The following is a 21,950-nucleotide window of genomic DNA, read 5'->3' as shown; positions in this document are numbered from 1 at the left end:
AGTGTAAAGCAGTTTTTACATATCTGAAAGTATTAAGGTATTTCAAGTTTCCCTGCCTCTTCTAGGACACAACTGTTGTAATATAGTATAGTACTGTCAGTGGTTAAGCATGTGGACTCTGAAGCCAGATTCCTTGGGTTTGACCATCTCCAACGCTATTTGTACCCTCTCTCTGCCTCAGTATTCCTGTCTGTAAAATAGAAATGGTGACAGCATCTACCTCATAGTGTTGTTATGAGATTTATAACAGTTAGTATATGTAACAGTTTAGTACATTTTAATGAATTCAGTGTATGGAGTTATACAAGCTACACAGTCATCCCTCCATATCCGTGGGTTCCACATCCATGGATTCAACCAACCGCCAGTGGAAAATATTTGGAAAGAAAAATCCAAAAGTTTCAAAGAGCAAAACTTAAATTTACCATGCACTGACAAATATTTACATAACATTTACATTGTGTTAGGTATTACAGGTAATCTAGAGATGATTTAAAGTATACAAGATGATGTGTGTAGGTTATATGCAAACACTATACCATTTTATATAAGGGACTTGAGCGTCCATGGATTTTGGTATCTGAGGGGCGTTCCTGGAACCTATCCTCTGCGGATACCGAGGGACAACTGTATATCAGTGTTAACTGTTACAGCTATATTCAAATATAAGCCATCTGAACCCTTCTTTTTTATTTCCTTTTTCTTCCTCAACTAGAATTATGAGTTCTCACTTTTTTCATAATTACATATTACTATAGTCTCTTTTAGTTACAACTTACCTTTAACTTTCTTCCTTTTATTCTTTACTCATTTTGAGCTGATATTCTTGTGTGTGTGTGTGTTGTGTATTTTATTTTTTTAAATAAATCCACTAGCCGTCTTGTAGCTAACTCCAAAAGTTAGTTTCCATTTCGCAGCCTGCTTGATGTCTCTGTGAAATATGTCTCTACCATTGGATTGTAAGACCCTGATCTATGGTGGCATTGTAATAGAGATGAGGAAAGTTTTAAAAAATATAATAGAAATGAATCAGTGGACATTTGTGATTAATTATTAATTCAATTTGCAACTAATTTAATTCATGATCAATTTAATATGTCCATACAGGGAGTATGAGATCCTTAAGGTTTTCAACAGAGTAGATGTTCATTTTTCCTAACATAAATGAAGGATAGCATGGGGTGGTGGTTGTAGGGTTTGAGTTTGAGCAGTTATAGCATTGTAATTCCCTTGGAAAAAGAAAACAACTTATTTAAGTGATGGCAAACAATCATTCACGCATTTTGTTTTCTTTGTTTACCTTTTAAAACCGATCTCATATGATCCCTCCTGCCTTCATCCCATCCCAGACATCCTATATACTTTGGCAGAGGTATCTTCCTACCATACCACTTTCATGATATTAGTTCCTATGCCTCCAATATAACTGAGTATCAGTTTGACTTACAAAGTCCTTGGTACTTTGGTCCTAGCATAAGTATTTAAGCTTATTATCCAAACACATGTTAGTGCAAGCCCTTTAATCCAGAGAGGATTAAATGTCCCCATAGTTTAGTGCCTTTTTCTATTTTGCACATTTGAGCCTTTGGACATTTTCTTTGGTAAAATTTCCTTTCTTTCTTATTTCCTATCCATTCATAGCCTATCATTCAAGTCCCAGGTAAAATCTAGTATCTGCCAGGCCATTGTGATCTCTATTTCTATAATTCCTATAGATTTTCTCACTGATATTAAATAGCATTATATTTACCACGCACTGCCAGCACCAACCAATAGCAGTGTTAGCAATAGCAATCACAAACATTTGTGGAGTGATTCCCATTGCTTTGAGATTAGGGGCAAAAAGTTGCAGATCACTGGTCACTGTTTTTAAGAGCGCAATATCTATTTGAAGACACTGAATTTATACCAAATATAAAATATTAATAATAATAACAACAACAACAATACAAACTATCCTAATTATAAAATCAGTGATAACAGCATTCTGGTTTTCAACACTTATTCCACCTTCTTTTTCTGCTTTCACCCACCACACATATCCTTTATAACATCAAACATCACTGAGAATGATATACCTTTTTCTTATCTCTTAGTCTTTATACTTATATTCCTTCACCCCAAATGGTCCTTGTTGTTTTTACCCAATAGAAAATTTTCCATTTCAAGGTTTAGCCCATATATTTCCTTATTTAAATCCTTTCATAATGTTCTTCAACTCCACATGGTTATTTACTGTCTTCTTTTTGTTTCCATAGCTTTCAGCTCATATTTTAGAAGAAAGATGTGAGAGGGCATTCCAAACAAGATGAAAATATGAAAATATATACATATATGTATGTGTATTTACATTACTATTCATGTGTGTGTGTATATATATATATATATATATATATATATATAATTCCAAGAAGTAAATGGGTTTAACTGAGTAATTAATTTAACTGATACAGGGAATTCACATAGGAAAAAATAGGTGGAAAAGATGGATGTGAGACTTTTGTAATAATCTGAGTTCAGTGGAATATTTTGAGATATTGGGGTGATTATTCTTGGTACCTCCTGCTCATTAAATAAATAGATTTATAGATAAATTGATAACATTTTAAATGTAAGCTTCAAGAAGGAATGGACTTGCTTATGTTGTTCACTGCTGTTTCCCCAGCAATTAAAATAGTGCCCGCCACATGGTAGTCTCTCTGCAAGTATTTAATTAAATGGAAGAATGATTCTACTATGGTGTTTTATGAACAGATAAATACTGTTTTCAATTCTGAAACCAGAGGACCATTTCTGACACATTTTTAAAAAATGCAGTGTGAAGCCTTTGAGATTTGATAAGACACCACAGGAGAGACAAAGGAAATGGATGCTTAATTTTAACTCTGTAAATTCATGATTTTTTTGATATAGAGATTTTATGATTTTAATATTACATTTAATATGGCATCAACTCCCTGTGACTTTGTGAGTTAGGTGGGAGAGAGATAAAATCCCAATTTTACAAATGAATATACTGAGGCACTGGTAGAATTTTCTGACTTTACTATATTTTGAAAGAACTTGAGCTGAATTCCAGATTCACTCTAGAATTCAAAATTTTGAATCAAATTTTATAATTGAAAACAACAGGTTTGTAATCCTATGAATGACTTTGTAGTTAGTGGGATTGGTAATTTTGCTTCTGTATCAGAAATTTGGGCCATTCCCTAATGATTATGGATTTCAAAAAATTGCTTTTTTACTTGGCACTTCTTATAAAATACAATCAATTTTATTTTAATATTTAATAAAAATGAATAGACTTCTATTACTATTTATGGATTGTCCAAAATTTGATATATCTTTTTTAATAAATTGAAGAAACAAATGCCTAATGATGATAGACATTGATGATAGACACTCTTAAGACCCATTGGAAAGGTTGTTAAACTTTTAAAACTTGTTAAGAAGGATGGCCACTGAGTACAATAAGAAAGAACTCTGATTGGCAGGAAGCTAGAGGTTCTTTCTGAGGACCTGTAAGCCAGTATGAGTGCTCTATTCGTCTTCTTTGCAACAATATTATGAGCTGAGATTGTGGGATAAGTTTGAGAAAAATGTCTTTGTAATGCATGGGTGAAGAGGGAAAGTGAAAGTAAAATAAATTATAACAGCAGTAGTATTTAGTTTTTCCTATTAGAAAATATTGCTTTTTATGTTTTCTCTTGTTTACACATTCATGAAACGCCCCTTTCACTATATTTAGGCACACTTACAGAAATCAGCACATAATTCATAAATTCCTGGCAGTGAGCACTGTAAAAAGAGTTTTGTTTCCTCCCCTACCATGTTATTGTGATGGAAATATACAGATCAAAAGCCTGATACCATTTATTCATGAGAGGATAAAAAGAAAAGAAATGAGTACTAAATTATGGGGAAAAAACAATCTTTGGCATTATATAATTGATCACAAAGTCATTAAACTTTCCAGGTCCCAGTAGGTGTGAGTTAGTTGTGGATAGATAATCTCATGTCTAAATAGCCAGGTAATTATTGTTGTAGTAATTCTTATATTAGTGTAGTCTCATGCTGATTTCACTCTTTAAAATATATACATTTAAAATAGGCACTGTGCATCTGAATCTAAGAATTTCTCATGGAATTTTGTCCATATTCAGAAATGGAAAAAAACAAAAACAAAAAAAACTGAATCTCAAGTTAGTCAACATTTAATACACATGCAGTGCCAGATTATCATTTTTTTACCAGACTCTTTGGATTGTTCCATTAGTACCTCCGTTATCTTATTTGAGGATGATTTAGTCATAAGGAGGTATAATCTATTGGATCCTCTAAGTAAAGAGGAGTTTTAAAATATAAAGGAAAGGATCAAGATTTAACATGAAAGTGCCCCCAAGGAACTGTGTATCACTAATGATTAATTACAGTTTTTGGTGCTTGTTTGTAACACTACTTTAATAGACCTTGAAGTAGTTGGTAGAAAACATAGAAACATTTCTCCAAAGTAATTCAATGCTGTCTGGAGAATACAGATCATTCAGTTAAAATTATTTATATAGAGTTTCGGATTTCCCAAGTTCAATTTCATCAGAATAATTCTGCCTCAAAAGATGAAGCTGCCCCCAATGACCCACCTCCTATAGATAAAGGTGGAATTAAGCAATTCTCATGTTAAACAGTTTAGTTCTCAACAAACATAATGTGAACTTATATACAGTTATTTCATCATTAACTGTTGCTATCTTTGTCCATTGAGAATATTATAATGTCCACTGTCAAGTAAGGAAAAGCTTTGAATTCAATTTTAACATTATAATGAATTTTTAGGACCCCAAAATTGAAAAAAAAATCATTTAAAATTTACAGAAGAGGTAATTTGTATTAATTCAGGCATTTAATTGGACTGAGGCTCAAGATACATGACCATGTGTCAGGGCTTCTCTACTCAATTCAAGATGGACTTTTTTTTTTCCCCCAGTGCTTCATTTCTATGCTTATAGAATATTTTGTGTCAGAAGGAATAATATAAAGTCTGCTCCAGCACCCTAATTTTACACATAAAAAGGCTCCATGATTTGCCCCTAATGCTAAAAGGATAGTGGCAGAACCAGAACAGAAGCTCTCCTTGCTCCCAGATCTGAGATTTCCAGCAATCACGAGAACTTTTCAGAGAACAAGGAGTGCAACAACCCACATCTAGAAAAATTCTTTGTTTATAAACCTTTAATTTCTTGAGAGTAATTCTAAAATCTGTCAATCTAATTAGATACCTTAGAGATCTTAGAGAATGCTAAGAGATCTCTTCTTACTGCCCTGTGAGTCAGCATCAAGGTCTGTAATATTTTGATTTCTCAATTTCTCCTACGCTTTAAAAAATCATCTTTTGAAGATGAAAGAACCCCAATAAATGTTATGACTGTTTGTTATGCCTTTAAGCATACTTCTTCATCTGAGTGCTGCAAATATTATCCTTGGCCCATATCAGTGTGGTCTAATCAATGCAACTGCTTCCATTCTGGGCCGAGAAACCTGTAACAGGGGATACAAATCATGTACTGACCTCAAACACCTATTACACAAATCTTAAATTCTAAAATTCTCAGTGAATTTCATGTGTGCTAATAAAACATTCATGAACTTGCCCAGGGTATATATTTAGTTTATGACTAAGTGTTAGTCAGAATTTGGATAGTATAAGTGATTTGCTCTTCCTTTTATGTTGTTATTATATGTAATATAGACTGTTAATGGTAAATTTCTTTACCTACATATACCACAATTTGCACACAGGAGGGCAATGGAGAAAATATAGGAATCTATATTTTGTGTGTTGTCTCATTTATAGGCTTTATTTTAATCACTGTATCTTTACAAAGCATTGTGTCTGCTTGGAGCATTTTCCGGAACAAGCTGGAGAAGTCACATAAATTCTTTCCGAAGAGCATGCCCTGGATTGAGTACTTTGTGGTCAGATAAAAAATAGTCAACATTTTGGTTTCAAAGTTGCAATTTGTTAGTGAGAGGAGTTGCAACATTATGTGAGGCAACAATCTTGTGATTGTGAGATATATATGTGTGTGTATATGTATGTACATATGTATATGTATACATATGCACATATATGTATGTATACATACATATATATATACACACACACATATATATCTCACAATTTCTTTATCCACTTATTTATTGATGACTACTTATGTTGTGTCCATATCTTAGCTACTGTAAATAATACTGCAGTGAATATTGGGGTGCATATATCTTTATGAATTAGTGTTTTTGTTCTCTGTGCTATATAGTAGGCACCCACCAGCCATCTACTTCATACATAGTAGTGTACATACACCAATTCCAATCTCCCAGTTCATCCCAACCCCCCCACCTTGGTGTCCATACATTTGTTCTCTACGTCTGTGTCTCTGTTTCTGCTTTGCAAATAGGTTCATCTATACCATTTTTCTAAATTCCACGTATATGCATTAATATATATTTGTTTTTCTCTTTCTGACTTAACATGTGTTTAAAATTTTTTTTAACTTACATATATTTAAAATACATATTTAAAAATGGTAGGTCAAATTGTTATAAAGCCATTGCTTTAGGTAATACAACTCAGAGTAGATACAATTATACATCACAAAATGCATACAGTATATATGACAGTAGAGTTGCCTAATCTTTTATGAGATTATTGTTTTTATTTTGTTTTCTGTCATCAGCTTTGGAAGATACTAAAAAGTTGAACAAAAATTAAGAGGTTAGGCCATATCAAGGAAAAATTAGGTAATCTGAGTAATCTTTAACATAATTTGATGTCCAATTAAGTACAAAGTGCAACATCTCTCTTATTGAGGGATTCTTTTATTATTCTATGGTGTAATGCTTAAGAATACAAACTCTGAAGCAAGACTGGTTAGGTCTACCAATTCCTGGTGGGTTGACTGAACAAATTACTTAACTTTTCAGTGCTTCAGAAGAGGATGGTAATAGTGTGGACTTCCTAGGGATGTTAGAAATATTTAATGAGTTAATGTGTATAAAGTACTTAGACTACAAAGTATTGGGCATGTAATGTTTACTGTAAATGCAATGTATTATCAGGTAATTACAATAACTCCTTTATCCATCTATTCATCCATGAATGTACTTGCTCCTTTTTTTTTTTTAGCCAAAATTTGTTAAACATTTGTCAAAGTAAAATGTAGACTTAATCCCTTCTGAGTAATAACTGAAATTTTGCAAAATGCATCATCTTGGGAATTTTACAGCTAGAATTATGTACTTTTATTTTTCTTTTCTGGAAAATATGAGCACAAACTACTGCTCCAATAAAACAAAACATACGAACCTCATGCTATTTGAACTTCTAATGACAAATATATAGTGCTGTATTTTGTTGGCTTTAGAAATTTCTCTGTGTGGCCACTCTCAAAAGAAAATGGCCTCACATGCAAATTCAATATTAGCTGAGATTTCCCACCACTTGGGAAATATGTGGTTGGATTCACTAAGATTGGTCTCATGGTAAGAGCTGAAGAATTGAATATCTGATAACATTACTAACTTGGAACAGAATATCTTGATTTGGCTTTTTTCTGGACTTTAAAATGTTGACTACCTATAATCATTAACCTTGTCTTTTCTTCTGGCCTCTCTTGTTGCTGCTAGGAATTATACCATTTCAAGATATTGTAATTACGATGTTTATGAGGTCAGCTGATAAACACTGCTCACGTCTCCTTGGTTGTTTGATAGCCATAAAATTTAATTTCTTGTTTCTACCAGCATAACTTCAGATTTTAAAAGAATCCTGTCAGATGGCCTCAGAGAAAATATATTTAGGGAAAGAAGATGTGATGGCCTTGAACTTAAATGGTATAACAGAAATTTAATCTGATTCCTTAAACAGTCAATAGATAAATGATAACTTATTATCATGATCTTTGTTGAATTAAATAATCCCTATTGTTTATATAGCTATATAAGATTAAGACCAATAGGAAGTGATAAAGGAAAAAAATAGGTTGTTTATATTTATGATGTGTTTATTTTGCTTTTTAAAATGCTAGATCAGTTTATATTATGAAAATCTTGAAGTAATTAAGAATTGAATTAAAGTTACCAGTTAATGGTTTTGTTATTGTTTATGGTTTATTCTGTGGTAAACAAGACTTTACATAATATGGATTTATAAGAAGAGATTAATTTTTCTCTTATGAAAAAACATGAGTTATGAGTGTGTTTATTGACCTAATTACTATTTATCCACTTTATAAGACTAATTGTCATATCCTATAATTGAGGTTTAGCATTGATTAAAGTTGGTAAAATTGATTAAAATTAAATATGGTACTATATTCCCTTGGATATAATGTATATGAAGAATACTGTGTTGATTAAAGTTTTCCAACTGTGCCATGTTACTTGCTAAATATAACCCCACTTTATTTTAAAAGGATATTGTAAAAACTATTTAAATTCTGTTTATCATAAAATGAATATTGTGGTTAAGATTAAATTGTCATTGATAGTAAGGCCATTTTGTGTAATAAAAATTCTATTATAGGGTAATAAGAAGTAATAAATGAAAAACAAATTATATGATAGTTTATTTGGTGTGGGATTAATTCATAAAGAGGCATGTGTCATTTTACACATTGTTACATTTAATATTTGTTTTGTAATTTGCATGATTGTATCGGAAAAACATTGACTATAAATGCCAGTGATATAGTTCTCTCTTTTTATTATCGCCATTTTCTTTTCTAATTAGCATCATTGTGCACATGTCTTCAAAACGGTATTTGATGCATGTGGTTAATACTATTAAGTCTGATCACATCAAAATTACTTCTTTGCAATTAAGTTGTTTTATTTCCTACTGAAAACAATTTATTTTCAGTATCTTATGATTTTCAAGTTTTTGATAAAAAACAAACTATACCTAATGGGACATTTCAGTTCATAGGTTCTTTTTATTAAAAAGGATGTCATCTCTCTATAAGTACTGACATTTAAAGCCAGTTTTTTTGGAATGGTCTTTTGATCATATATCAAAAGATCCAGTGCAGGCTTTTAAGATGGAGGGATTGTAGGTTTTGTCTAAATGAGCAGATTGAATTTTTATTTGAGAAAGAAACCTCTAAAATGCCTTTTTTCTTTAGAAGAGACCATGGATACCAGGTGTGATGAGAATGCACTGTAGTTATTTCTCTTAGTCTGGTGGTATCAAATGACAACATAGTAATAAATATATATTAAGTATAGAATAAGTGTATACATCTATCATTTATATGCTACATATAGTATGAAATATAAAATATACAATATAATACTCAATGAACATGTACATATTTAAAAATATCTGTCCCACTTTTCCATTTTGACAATTTCAGATATGTTTATTATTTAATTCAGCAACTGCATTTCTCATTTACATTAGGAAATCTAATTGCTTATTATGTTCAAATGATATATATGTACTCAAAAGCAAGTAAGCAGAGTAGTCAGTACATGTAGTTTCATTAAACCAGCTATACAAAAGATGCACATTATTCTCTTGCTATTTATGTATATATGTATATGTATATATAGAGTGTTATATATACAGATATAGACATATGTATATATATAAATATACACATTTTATAAACACATATATAAAAATATAATGAAATAAGGATGTATCTACATTTCATTAAACTACATAAATCCACACACATACACACATATTCATGTACACAGAGGTAAAATTCTGTCCAAACTTTGGCTTAATTATAAGGCAATTGCTGACAAATTACTCTCCATAGATCATATTTTTAATAGTAATAATAATAGTAACATTAGCTAAAAGTGAGATTTGGGGGGGAATCTCTAAATATGTTTATGATTTCCCCCACCTAATTATAAAAACAGAAATGGCGGGCTTCCCTGGTGGCGCAGTGGTTGAGAGTCCGCCTGCCGATGCAGGGGACACGGGTTCGTGGCCCGGTCCAGGAGGATCCCACATGCCGCGGGGCGGCTGGGCCCTTGAACCATGGCCGCTGAGCCTGCGGGTCCGGAGCCTGTGCTCCGCAACGGGAGAGGCCCGCGTACCGCAAAAAAACAAAAAAAAACAACAAAAAAACAGAAATGGCACAAAGTGACCAACGATGGGGAAATTACTGTCCAACAGATGGTACAAATGCAAGATCAGGATCAAACAAAATTTTAAATAACTTCAGTTTAAAAAAAAAAAAACACAAATTTTTAAAAGTCTTCCAGGATGAATTGAGCCCGACAGACAACTCTTTTATATATAGACATTCTTAACCATTCCTTTGGTAATTGCTGCCATGTCAGTTCGGTCCATTTCAGTCAGCATTTTGCACTTGGAAGGAAACCATACAATTAAGGAATTGTCCCTGCCCTCACTAAGCGCACTACCATATAAATAAAATCATTTTTTGCTTTTTACCTTGGGGTAGAAATTTTTCAAAAGATGGTCTAAAATTATATAAAGAAATAGAAGTGTTATGATAATGTAAAAATCAGATAATGTAAAATATTTAGATGATTCTACCTTTTTAAAAAATGTGGAAGTTTTGCTAATAGTGAGACTAAAAGATGTTTTGTTTTAGAAAGAAAATAAGTGAAAATTCACATATAGGGAAAATTCAAGTAAGCACAGTATTCCAAATGCTTGTTCATAATGTGAGGATAGATGATGATATAGTGTCAGTTTGCATCAGACACCAAGGCAACATAATTTTGGTCACACTTCTTTCTATTTTATTTTATCTTCCTGCCATTTCTCATGAATGATTTAAACATTTACCATTTATTTTCCTTAAAATTGATTTTAAGTTAAGAGTCTATTATAGCTTGATATACATTTACAACTTTCATTTATATTGTATCATCAGAGTATGGTACAATACAAAGACAAAAATATCAAGTCTGTAACAAGAGATTGTAGTCATTAATTTTTATAATATTTATTTCAGTCTACCTAAGCAGCAAACAAGTAATTATCCATATAGAATTTTTATTAAAGCCACTAAATTTCAATTATAACTAACCTATAAAAATAGATTCAATTTTTTCCCAAAAATAAAACTTTCAATATTATTTTATTACACTTTTCTAACTAATTCACATTTTGATAAATAGTCTTGGGGGGGCATTGGGCACATATGCTTTTCACTTCAAACCCATACATGCACATACACTTTAGTGTCTTTATTGGTGTATAATTGGTATACAATAAACTGCACATAAAGTGTACAATTTGATAAGTTTTAGCATATCTACATACCTGTGAAACATCACTACAAATAAGACAGCAATCATATCCATTTCTCTCAGCAAGTTTACTCATGTCCCTTATTAATCCAACTAAAAAGAATACATACGGTATGACTTCATTTTAAAACTCTAGAAAATCTATTGTAATAGAATGTGGATAAGTATTCACCTCTTATCAAAATTTGTGTGTGCCTAGGATCATCCAGAAACTGTTCTAAAAACTAAGCAGACAATAGTGAAAAAGGCACAAGAGTTTTCTAATTTTATGGAGATTATAGTCTGGTTGGACTAAAACAGATTGCTTGAATGAACAAACAAATCAGTTTACAAAAAAAGTACTAATGGGTCAGGAAAATATAAAAAGAAACAATTCCCAAATGAAGAAAGGCAAATATGGTATCAGACATCAAGATAAAAAGGCAGTTAGAGTGAGCCAAAGGTTTAAGAAGTCAACAGTTCACAAAACAACACTGATCCAGTTTCTTGCCTCAGGTTTCCAGGTTTGTATAATTTTGTTAAAAGAACTGATCCTAGTATGGTTGCCTTCAATATTTCCCAAAATTACTGAAAAAATAATTCAGCTAGAGTGTTTATTAAAAACACAGAATCCTTGGCCCATTCTGACCTCCTGAGTCAGAATTTCCTGGAGTGAAGCCTAATAATCTGTATTTTTAAAAAACACTGTCCCAGACCCATCTGGGTAACAAGAAACACCTAAATATGATGAACTGCATGGCAGAGATGAGTGGGAGCTTCCAGCTGGCAGATGTTGACAATCCACTTGGCCAGATTTTGACCTATGGAATTAAATATAAGATACATGTATTTTTAAAGCTTGTGTATAAATAAACTAATACATTACTCATGTGGAGGGACCTTTGGAGGAAAGTAAAAGAAGTGCCATCTGAGAAAGTTTTAACACATTTATGGATTGTCACAGACTGAAAAGATTTCAATATTACCTTATTTATCTTTCTCAGTGCTTTAAGATTCAAATTTTATGTGGCTAGGTCAAATATTGATACATAGAGATGCATTATTTGTTTTTTTTAAATGTAAGTAACCAATACTTGAGTCTATCTATAGTTTATTTTTGTCTACACAAATAGCATTGTGTACAGGGACTAATGAATGGTATTTTCTTATTCCATGTAACACAATTAAGTTTCATGTTTTCATCATGATAACTTTCTTTTGAATAATGAGACACACATCAATCTATATTAAGTGAATTATTAGTCATTTAATTAGCAATTAAAAATTCAACACTTTTAGGTCTTTAAAAAAATCTGCGATGATGAAGGAAGTTTACCTATAACTATTTATTTATGTAGAGTTGTGAAATCCACTGGATGTTGAAAATTAAATATCTTATCTGTATAGGTACTTTGCCTTTTGATCTCACCCCCCCAACATTTAGAACAGTGTCAAGTTTAGAGAATAGGCTACATATAATTTTGATTGATGAAAGGTTGAAAGGATTAAGGAGTTAGAATCTGTTATTGAAGTCTTCTTAAACAATTGTCTAATATTTTAAAACTATTAATACAAACAGTACTTAATTGGTACCTACCCTATACCTGTACTGTAATACAGAATCAGACTGCAGTCTTATAAAAAGTTTGTATCATTGTTCCTATTTTAAAGATAGAATTTACATTCATAGTGGTTAAGTAACTTAAACAGAATCACTCCGCTAGGAGATGGCTGGTTGCCAAAGGATTTGAAGCCAATTCTGCTTGACTTCAAAGCTGTCTGTGTCATGGCATCCCTTCCCATCTAAGGACACTGTGCCCTAAACTAGCTTCTATATTTGAAAAGTTAGGATGATATGCTGTTCTACATAACAGCAGACTTTTGTATGTCATTGCTTGTGCCATTGAGATGTTAGAGATTTCTACATTATATAATTATCAATAAGTCAAACAGACACAGATTGGCAATTTTTAACCACTAGATATATATACTGGAATTAAACAATTAAGTAAATGGATGGCAGATGGTGGGAGCCACTGTTGAAGTAGGAGGTTACAGATAGGGTGAAGAAGATAGAATAATCTGTGTGATAACTGATTAGAGTTGGTGACATCAGTTTACACTTATGTTTAGCTTAACATATATATATATATATATACACACATATAGTTATATTTAGAAATGTTTACAGATATACACAGGTTAACATACACCCATTTATTTCCTGGCTTTGCCAGCTGAGAGGGCCAAGAAGCAAAACCCCAGTAGCAAGGAGCACACTTATCCAGACCTTGGAATTCTCCAATAAAAGAAACCAGTGTTCCTAGGAGAAATTACTTATTCTATGATTGAGGACAGTAAATAAACAAGATGGACCTAGTGCATCTGGTCTTGCAGTGCCAGGGAGAAAGAAAGTGATGTAGAAAACAGACAGAAAAACCCGGGATGATAGGGGTATGTCAAAGAGACATAGGAGCTAACTGAAAGAGTAATCAATGGCCAAACCTTTAACAATATGAGTAAAAAATAAAGTATTAGATTATAAGCTAAAGTATAAAAAACCCATGTGTCCGTACTCCACATGAATATAAATAAATGAGTAAACAAACAAATAAGTAAATAGGTTGAAGAGACAATAATTTGGGCAGATACTGAGTGTGATCCTGGGGTATAAAAAGGATAATAAGTAAAAATAAGGAAATCTGAATAAAAATGAACTTTAATTAATAATAATGTATCAATATTGGTTCATTAATTGTGATAAATATACTGTACTGTTGTAGGAAACATCTTACAACATCTTTTTAAAAAATTTTTATCGGAGTATAGTTGATTTACAATGTTGTGTTAGTTTCTGTGGTACAACTAAGTGAGTCAGTTATACATATATCCACTTTTTTGTAAAGATGTTTCTAATAGAGGACATTAGGTGTGGGATACAGGGAATCTCTCTGTACTACTTTAATAATCTTTCTATAAATATAAAAACATTCTCAATTTAAGTTTTTTAAGTTCAATTAGACAAATTAGCCCATAATGGGAAATGTTACTAAGGGATAAATATCTTGCTTTATTATAGTGGTATTCAAAGTTCACCTCCAATATAGAAGCTACAATACAGAAACAATTTGGGATGTTTCCACATAAGATGAAACTTAGAAGCTATGTAAATTATTTTCTATTCACAACTCTATTCCTAGTATTTTTGTTCTTCTTACACTAGGATGGTAATAGTTTTATGATGTAACATCATCCAGTGCAATTTTACAAGAAGCAATGCTCTGTGTCATAATTCTCATTTTGTTCCAGGCTTACTTAATAAATGGTTGAGTAGATAAAGAATGAGCAGACGGTATTAGTGAGGGAGATGAATGAAATAAATTAAACATGCCCTGCAATTGACAAATCTGGTTACAGTTATTTTAATGTACATATTATCTGTAAAATACTTTGCAGTAGGGTAAGAGTGCTTACATTTACAATTTGCACATCATCATTGTGTCTCCAGGAGCTGTCAGTGTCCCCACTTTGATCAGCTTTACACAAATGATGCAGAGATGGTCCCGTCACAGAGCAAATTATTCTTGAATTACTCTGAGCTGAGAAGTGGTTTCCTCTTCTCCCTCCATTCTGAACCATGATTTAAAGGATATTATTTAGCCTCTGAGACAACAAAGTTGGAAAACAATGGTGTTTATTAAATCAAACAGTCTTTGAAAGCCATACAGTTTATGTTTAGCTTTGATGGATGTAAGTAAATAACAAAGAATTCCGCTTTAGGCTGGTTATGTCTGTGCTGATGTTTATTTGATAGCTTCATGTTGAAATGGTTGATTATTTTATTAAAGAATTGATTGCTTTAAAATAAAGCATAAATCTCCAAATAATAAGATCCCAGTATATGCAAGTAAGATGAGAAAAACTCGGTTTTGAATGATACATGATGATGTATGTATTTCCCATTCATTCATTCATGCATGTTTCCATTCAATAAAAATCTATGAAATATCTATATGCCAAGTAATTTTCTGGTGCCGGGAATATAGCAGTGAACTAAACCAAATTAATCCCTGTCTTCATGGAGCATACATGTTAAATGCAATTATGAATAGAAAGTTGGCAGCACTATCAATTTATTAAGTGAAAACTGATAGCTACCTACAAGAAATACATCAATCAAAATGAGAATGTTTGCAATGTAGTAAAATGAGTGAAGAACTTTAAAGACAGTCTTTGTCTGGATCTTTACTAAAGTATAATGCAAAAAATATGTAGTGGTAATGGGAAAGTGAGTATAGTTTATAATTTAAGATAATTCATAAAGGTATTCACTACTGAACAAAGTACATTAAAAAAAATTCTACTGTCTTCCTTAATTCTCTGTTCCTGTTTCTGTCAGTAAATTTGCTATTTTGCTACAAACACTATGATGAGCTAGGGGGCTTATAGCTTCCTCTTTCTTGTTTCCATGTCTTCTGAATGCTTTGTCCACAATACCAAATATGGCATGACTTTTCCCTCATGAGGGAATCAATAGGGACTTTGAACTTATGCCAAAATGTGACTGTGAGAACCACCAGTCCAGTGAAGTTTCTGTGGAAGTAAATACACTGCAATTTCAAAACTTCTTTTAGACAATTTTAGCTTTGTATGCACACTATGTGTTCTGTAGTAGTCCAGAAAATTTGTGGAGCTGGACATGTTTAAGAAAAGCAGATAAGGCTGAAATTATGCATCCTCTGAATCTGAATACCACAAAAAGTGCTATGATTAAAAGAATAAAAGTACATTTTATAGTACCAAAGTCATCATCACCCTATTATGAGTACATAAAACACTAGAAAACACTAGTTAACAAATTTTGCTCTTACAGAGTATATCTGTCTCTATTTTAATTTTATTGAAAGACACTTCACACGTTTCATAGATGAGTTTGTTGACATAATACATAATAAAAAATAAAGGTTTTCTCTATATTTGATTTTTTACCACCAGTCATTTATTCCATACATATTTATGGAATCCTTCTCTGTTCGGGTGCTGTTCTAGATCTAGGGATTCAGCTGTGAATGAAATAAACGATATTCCTGCTTTCATAAAAATTACATTTTACTTGAGAGGACTGAAAAAAGCAAATATAGAATTAAGATATGAATATCAGATGGTGGAAGTTCAAGAACTAGGGAGAAAAATAAAACACTGAAGAAACAGAGGGCATGGTGAGGTGAGGGGGGCTGAGGTCGAGAACAGACAAGAAAGGTCTCAGTGAGAAACCCGGAGCAGGGAGAAAGCCCTGGAGAAGTCAGGGTGAGAAGCACCTCTGAATAATAGGATGTAAATACAAAGATCCTTAGGCAGTAGTGTGTCAGAAGTGCCTAAAGACAGCCAGCCTGGGTAGAGCTGCTGAAGAAGGGTAGCAGGAGATGATGAGGTCAGAGATGTAGAGAGCCATACGGTAGTGATGCTTGTATGCATTTGCACATTTGGCTTTCACTCTGCAGTGAAACAGAGAGACACAGAGGAGTGACAGGATCTCACTTCTGTTTTTAAATGATGAGCCTCTTCCCCACACCCTTGTCACACCAGTATGGGGCTCACCAAACAGTTCTAAACTTTGTTCTTGCAGTCTGTTGTTCAAAGTGGTGCCTCTGATTTGATTACATTTTTGGAGGTGTAGAAAAAATAATTAAACATGACGAATTAGAGTGTATTACTTTGTCTGAACACTGCTGGAAATTAAAATAGTTAGAAATACTATACATATATATGTATATAACATATCTTTAAATTTTAATCTCACCAGATGTCTAATACTGTTCACATAGGGCTAAGCCTGTGGTTATACAGTATTCACTATGGCTGACCTCTTTTCCATCTTATTATATGTATACATTATATAAATATATATGTATATATAATGTATATACGTTATAAAATATGTATTTTATATATAAAATATGTATATTATATATTATTTCTCTATCTCTTTATACATACACACACACACATATATATATGTGTGTGTGTGTGTGTATATATATATATATATATATAAAATATATATATATATATATACCATCCAGTAGTCCATGATGGTTTTTTTCCTTGGTTGTCTATAAAAGCTGAAAACTACAAAAACAAAGGTTATCTACATCAAGAAAAGTATTTGTCAATACCTCTTTATGGTGTCAAACCGAGAGTCTATACAAGTCTTAGCAAATTGATAAAAAATGGATGTTGAAATAAATATTCATATGTGTGTGACTTCAAATTCAAAATATTCAGATATACCTAAAATAGCATATCTTTTTTCTATTTTCATCAGTGTCATTTAATAGACACTGGCAAATAGCAATGAACACCATAAACGATTGTGATTTCTATTGAAATATTTGGGGAAATGGAAATGAAGGAAAATGTCTCTTTTATTTGCTATTGTTTTCAATATATTAACACATTTAATAGCATATTTTTAAGAAAAACTCCACTATATTTAATGTATGAATTTCAGTGGTTATAGGACCCATATGATTTCAAAAATAAGAAATTATAAGAGTTTTAATGCTGTAAAAATGTGGTAATATAGATAATTATGTATTATTAGTGTAATGGGATATATTATACAGAGTCCACAAATTTTAGGAATATAGAATATACATAAGGTCATCAAGAACATCTTTATTTTATCAAAAGTAAGATAGTTTATGTATCTAAACTTTATAGAGAAAATGTAGACTTAAGATTCTATGTGACTACAATTTTATTACAGAAAATTCTCAGGATATTAGTTGATTTATATTTTTTTAAAACACTTCAAAATCTGTAAAAATTGTATATAAAGTATAATTGTTTCCAAGTAAAATGAAAATTTAATTATTTGGGATTTTTATTATTCTACATGTCAAGAATGCCCAATATACATTATAGACAGGTGTAATTTCAAGGCTCTGTTAATCATTGCTACTCTTTATTTTGCAGCTCCCTCTCCAGTCACCAATGTGAAAAAGGGGAAAATTGCAAAAAACAGCATCTCTTTGTCTTGGCAAGAGCCAGATCGCCCCAATGGAATCATCCTGGAGTATGAAATCAAATATTTTGAAAAGGTGGGACTAAGAATAAAGAATATCTTTTCTTCTTCTTTTTTTTTTTTAATTTTAGAAACTGCAGTTATCCAATTTATAGAAAAGCGTGTTGGTATTTTATGTGTAAATCAATGACAATTGACTTGCAGTCATGATTATGAAAGCTGGAAGTGTACAGGAAGCACTTTATTTGTGTTCTGCTGCTGCCAAATAATTTACACCGCCAGGATACTGCCGTAGAGTCTAACATTAGCTTAACTGGGGTTCACAGCATTAAAAGATGAAATCATAGGACATTTTCAAAGTGTCCCAAACACTGGAGTTGTTAACCTTCAGTAGTAACTGCAGTGTACCACAAGGAAAAACACATTCTTATGGCCAGTAACCCTGCATAATACCTATACTATTAAGGAAGTATAGGCAGATAAGGTGTATATGTACCTTATAATTTTAAAATATAACAAAAATCTAACACTGTAGCATAAAATTTATTTTAAAAATTTGAGGGCATAAAATTGGAAGTGTATGCTTCACATTCCCTATAGTTTCTTGATTTCCTCTTCTTCACTGAGTTGGCTCCTAGGTCCACTCTCACATGTTTTGGCATAATAGTTGTTGAAATCTAAAGGCAATAATCATCCCTCTTCCTCTTTGCTGAATCCACAACTGAATGAGCTATTGATAAAGGAATAAACAGGTGGAAACTAAAGATGAACTTATAATTTCTAAAGCTGGACTGGAATATTTGGCTTAGATATGTAGCCACCTTGTTGCTTCCATGTTGGAAGCGACAACTCCCACCCTATTTTACTGTGATTTTTTGTACAGACTAGATCTGAATGGCATACACTACTTAGAACAACCTGAGTTCTAATAGACCAGATAAAGATAGATGAGTGCCCAAACTAGTCTCTAAGAGGTGGATAGGAGACCCTGGCCCAGACGTATGTGTCCTATGGAGGTAGGAGTATAAAAGATTGCTGACATAATGCAGAGAAGCAGATCCCAAAAGAGAAGGGAAGGAAGGGCTCAGCCACACTTACCCAGTTGCTTCTCCCAAACTCCCAGAGACATTGCTCCTTCTCTCTTAGGGAAGAATGAAAAGGGTGGAAGTTCAAAAACTTACTCTGCAATACCTAAGAAATTGTCCAAGGTAGAACATTGGAAACGAGAGGGGAAATGAATGGTCCCACTTATACTAATGCAAAAGTATCATGAGAAATACTGATATCCTGTTAATGAAAGTTACTTAAAAATTCAACATTCCATTTATATGCATAGATGAAAGATTATAGATAAAACATTGAAATACATTGAAGTAATTCATAGCATTTGTTAAAAAACTTTCTTGCAACTGATTTTTTTTTTAAATAAATTTTATTTATTTATTTATTTGGCTGCATTGGTTCTTCGTTGCTGCACACAGGCTTTCTGTAGTTGCTGCAAGCAGGGGCTACTCTTTGTTGTGGTGTGCAAGCTTCTCTTTGTGGCTTTTCTTGTTGTGGAGCATGGGCTCTAGGCACGTGGGCTTCAGTAGTTGTGGCACATGGGCTCTAGAGTGCAGGCTCAGTAGTTGTGGTGCACGGGCCTAGTTGCTCCATGGCATGTGGGGTCTTCCCGGACCAGGGCTCAAACCCGGGCCCCCTGCATTGACAGGCAGATTCTTAACCACTGTGCCACCAGGGAAGTCCCAATTCATAGCACTTTTTAATTGCTTCGTTCATCATTGATTCAACAATTACCTGTGTAAAGATACAACAGAGAACAAAACAGCCAAGTTTATGTGGGGGAGAGTGAGGTTATCTACATTCTTTTTAGGTTTTGGATGTCTATACAATATTCATATATTCATTTTATAAATAGATAAATAAAAGCTCAATTATCATGTTTGAAATAGTTGTCTCTAGGAATGATTTGCTGGTGGCATTATATGTAACTAGTGGATTATTAAGGAACACAAATGAAGATACTTATATTTCAAAAATATAAATATTATTTAATACATTATTCACCAAGAGTGTCCTAAGAAAATACCTCTGAGACAAAGCTATGTTGCAATAAGATTTACAGTGTTTACTGAAAAAAAATAGGGTAAACCAAATAAAATGTTTTAATATTAATACCCTCACTGATTCCCGTTTCTCTGGGAGTAGTGGTCCAAACTGAATTGCCAATGCTAGAAGTCTACAATTTAAGCACATGCTGTATCCAAAAACAATTGGTTAAATTAATGTTTACATTCCTTTTTCAAGTTTTTTGTAAGCTTTATTACTGCATACTAATGCAAAGCTAGGCAAATATATATATATATATATATATCTTTATGAATTCTTTTGTAAACATTTTAAGTTTCCAGATTTTTATTGTAATTAAATTGATTTTAAAAGAAGTTGAGGTGCATAATGACATTTTAAAATAAATATACTATGAAGACTATATATTTGAATATACATATCTTAGATGAAATAAAGTTCAACAGCAGGACGACTAAAAGTTTAACAAGTACTTGTTTTCCTGCATAGTTTTTCTTTACCTGAAGCAACTAGATGGACCAATGAGTTTGTCTTTTTTTTTTTAACATCTTTATTGGAGTATAATTGCTTTACAGTGGTGTGTTAGTTTCTGCTTTATAACAAAGTGAATCAGTTATACATATACATATGTTCCCATATCTCTTCCCTCTTACGTCTCCCTGCCTCCCACTCCCTATCCCACCCCTCCAGGCGGTCACAAAGCACTGAGCTGATCTCCCTGTGCTATGCGGCTGCTCCCCACTAGCTATCTACCTTACATTTGGTAGTGTATATATGTCCATGCCTCTCTCTCGCTTTGTCACAGCTTACCCTTCCCCCTCCCATATCCTTTTTATTTTGTCTTTAAGGAAATTGTCCTGATTTTTTTTCCCCTTATGAGTAACCTTCGATTGTTTTTACTCTTACTTCCCAGCATATGCATGAGTCTCATATACATAATATTCATTAAGAGCAAGGATTTATCTTTTTTTTTTTTTCTTTTAAGCTGCTGCTTCTGTTAAAACAAGGAGTTACTCAACAAGTGGTGGGGCATAGTCCTTTTCTATTAATGTTGATTCTAATTAATTTTATCCATGTTGTGGAAATATTTTCTTTATAGTTCATGTTTATATTTATTTCAGTAAGATTTGGTTTTACACTTAATATTTTATATTTAAAGCTGTATTAATACATTCTATTATCTGCATAACTGAAAGTAAGAAAAAATGATTTGGGGAGCAAAGATTTCTATTCATATTCTCAATAAATGAATAACAAGTTGCCTACCTACATGCTTTTAACGCAGCAACCCTTATATATTATTTTGGGGAAGTTAACTTTTGGTCAGTGTTTTCCATTTTACAGAGAAGATACTAATTCCCGACTTTTTTGCCAAGCAAAATTATTGAGCACACCAGTAAAATACACAAAAAGGTTGGGTTTTTTTTTTAACACTTTAAGAAGGAAAAAAAAAGGTTAATGAGCTTTTATACCATGTATTGAGGTGGGGGTCCTGATAGGTTTCCAGAGCTCATTTTGAATCTTCAGAATGATACCACCATTTTATTGGATGGCTCTTGGC

At 32.4% G+C, this 21,950-nt stretch overlaps 1 protein-coding gene across 1 annotated transcript in view; it reads left to right on the top strand.

The window, feature by feature from the left end:
• The window catches only part of EPHA5 (EPH receptor A5), a 306,828-nt gene that overhangs the window by 196,327 nt on the left and 88,551 nt on the right, over positions 1-21,950 (top strand). The window contains exon 6 of the mRNA XM_060298694.1: positions 18,253-18,377. Coding sequence (XP_060154677.1) covers positions 18,253-18,377 — 125 coding nt within the window. The remainder of the gene's footprint in view (positions 1-18,252; positions 18,378-21,950) is intronic.

This window comes from Globicephala melas, chromosome 5, assembly GCF_963455315.2.
Source record: "Globicephala melas chromosome 5, mGloMel1.2, whole genome shotgun sequence".
Lineage (NCBI taxonomy): Eukaryota > Metazoa > Chordata > Mammalia > Artiodactyla > Delphinidae > Globicephala > Globicephala melas.
Note: the sequence above shows the minus strand (reverse complement) of the source record. Positions and strands in the feature narration are given on the sequence as shown.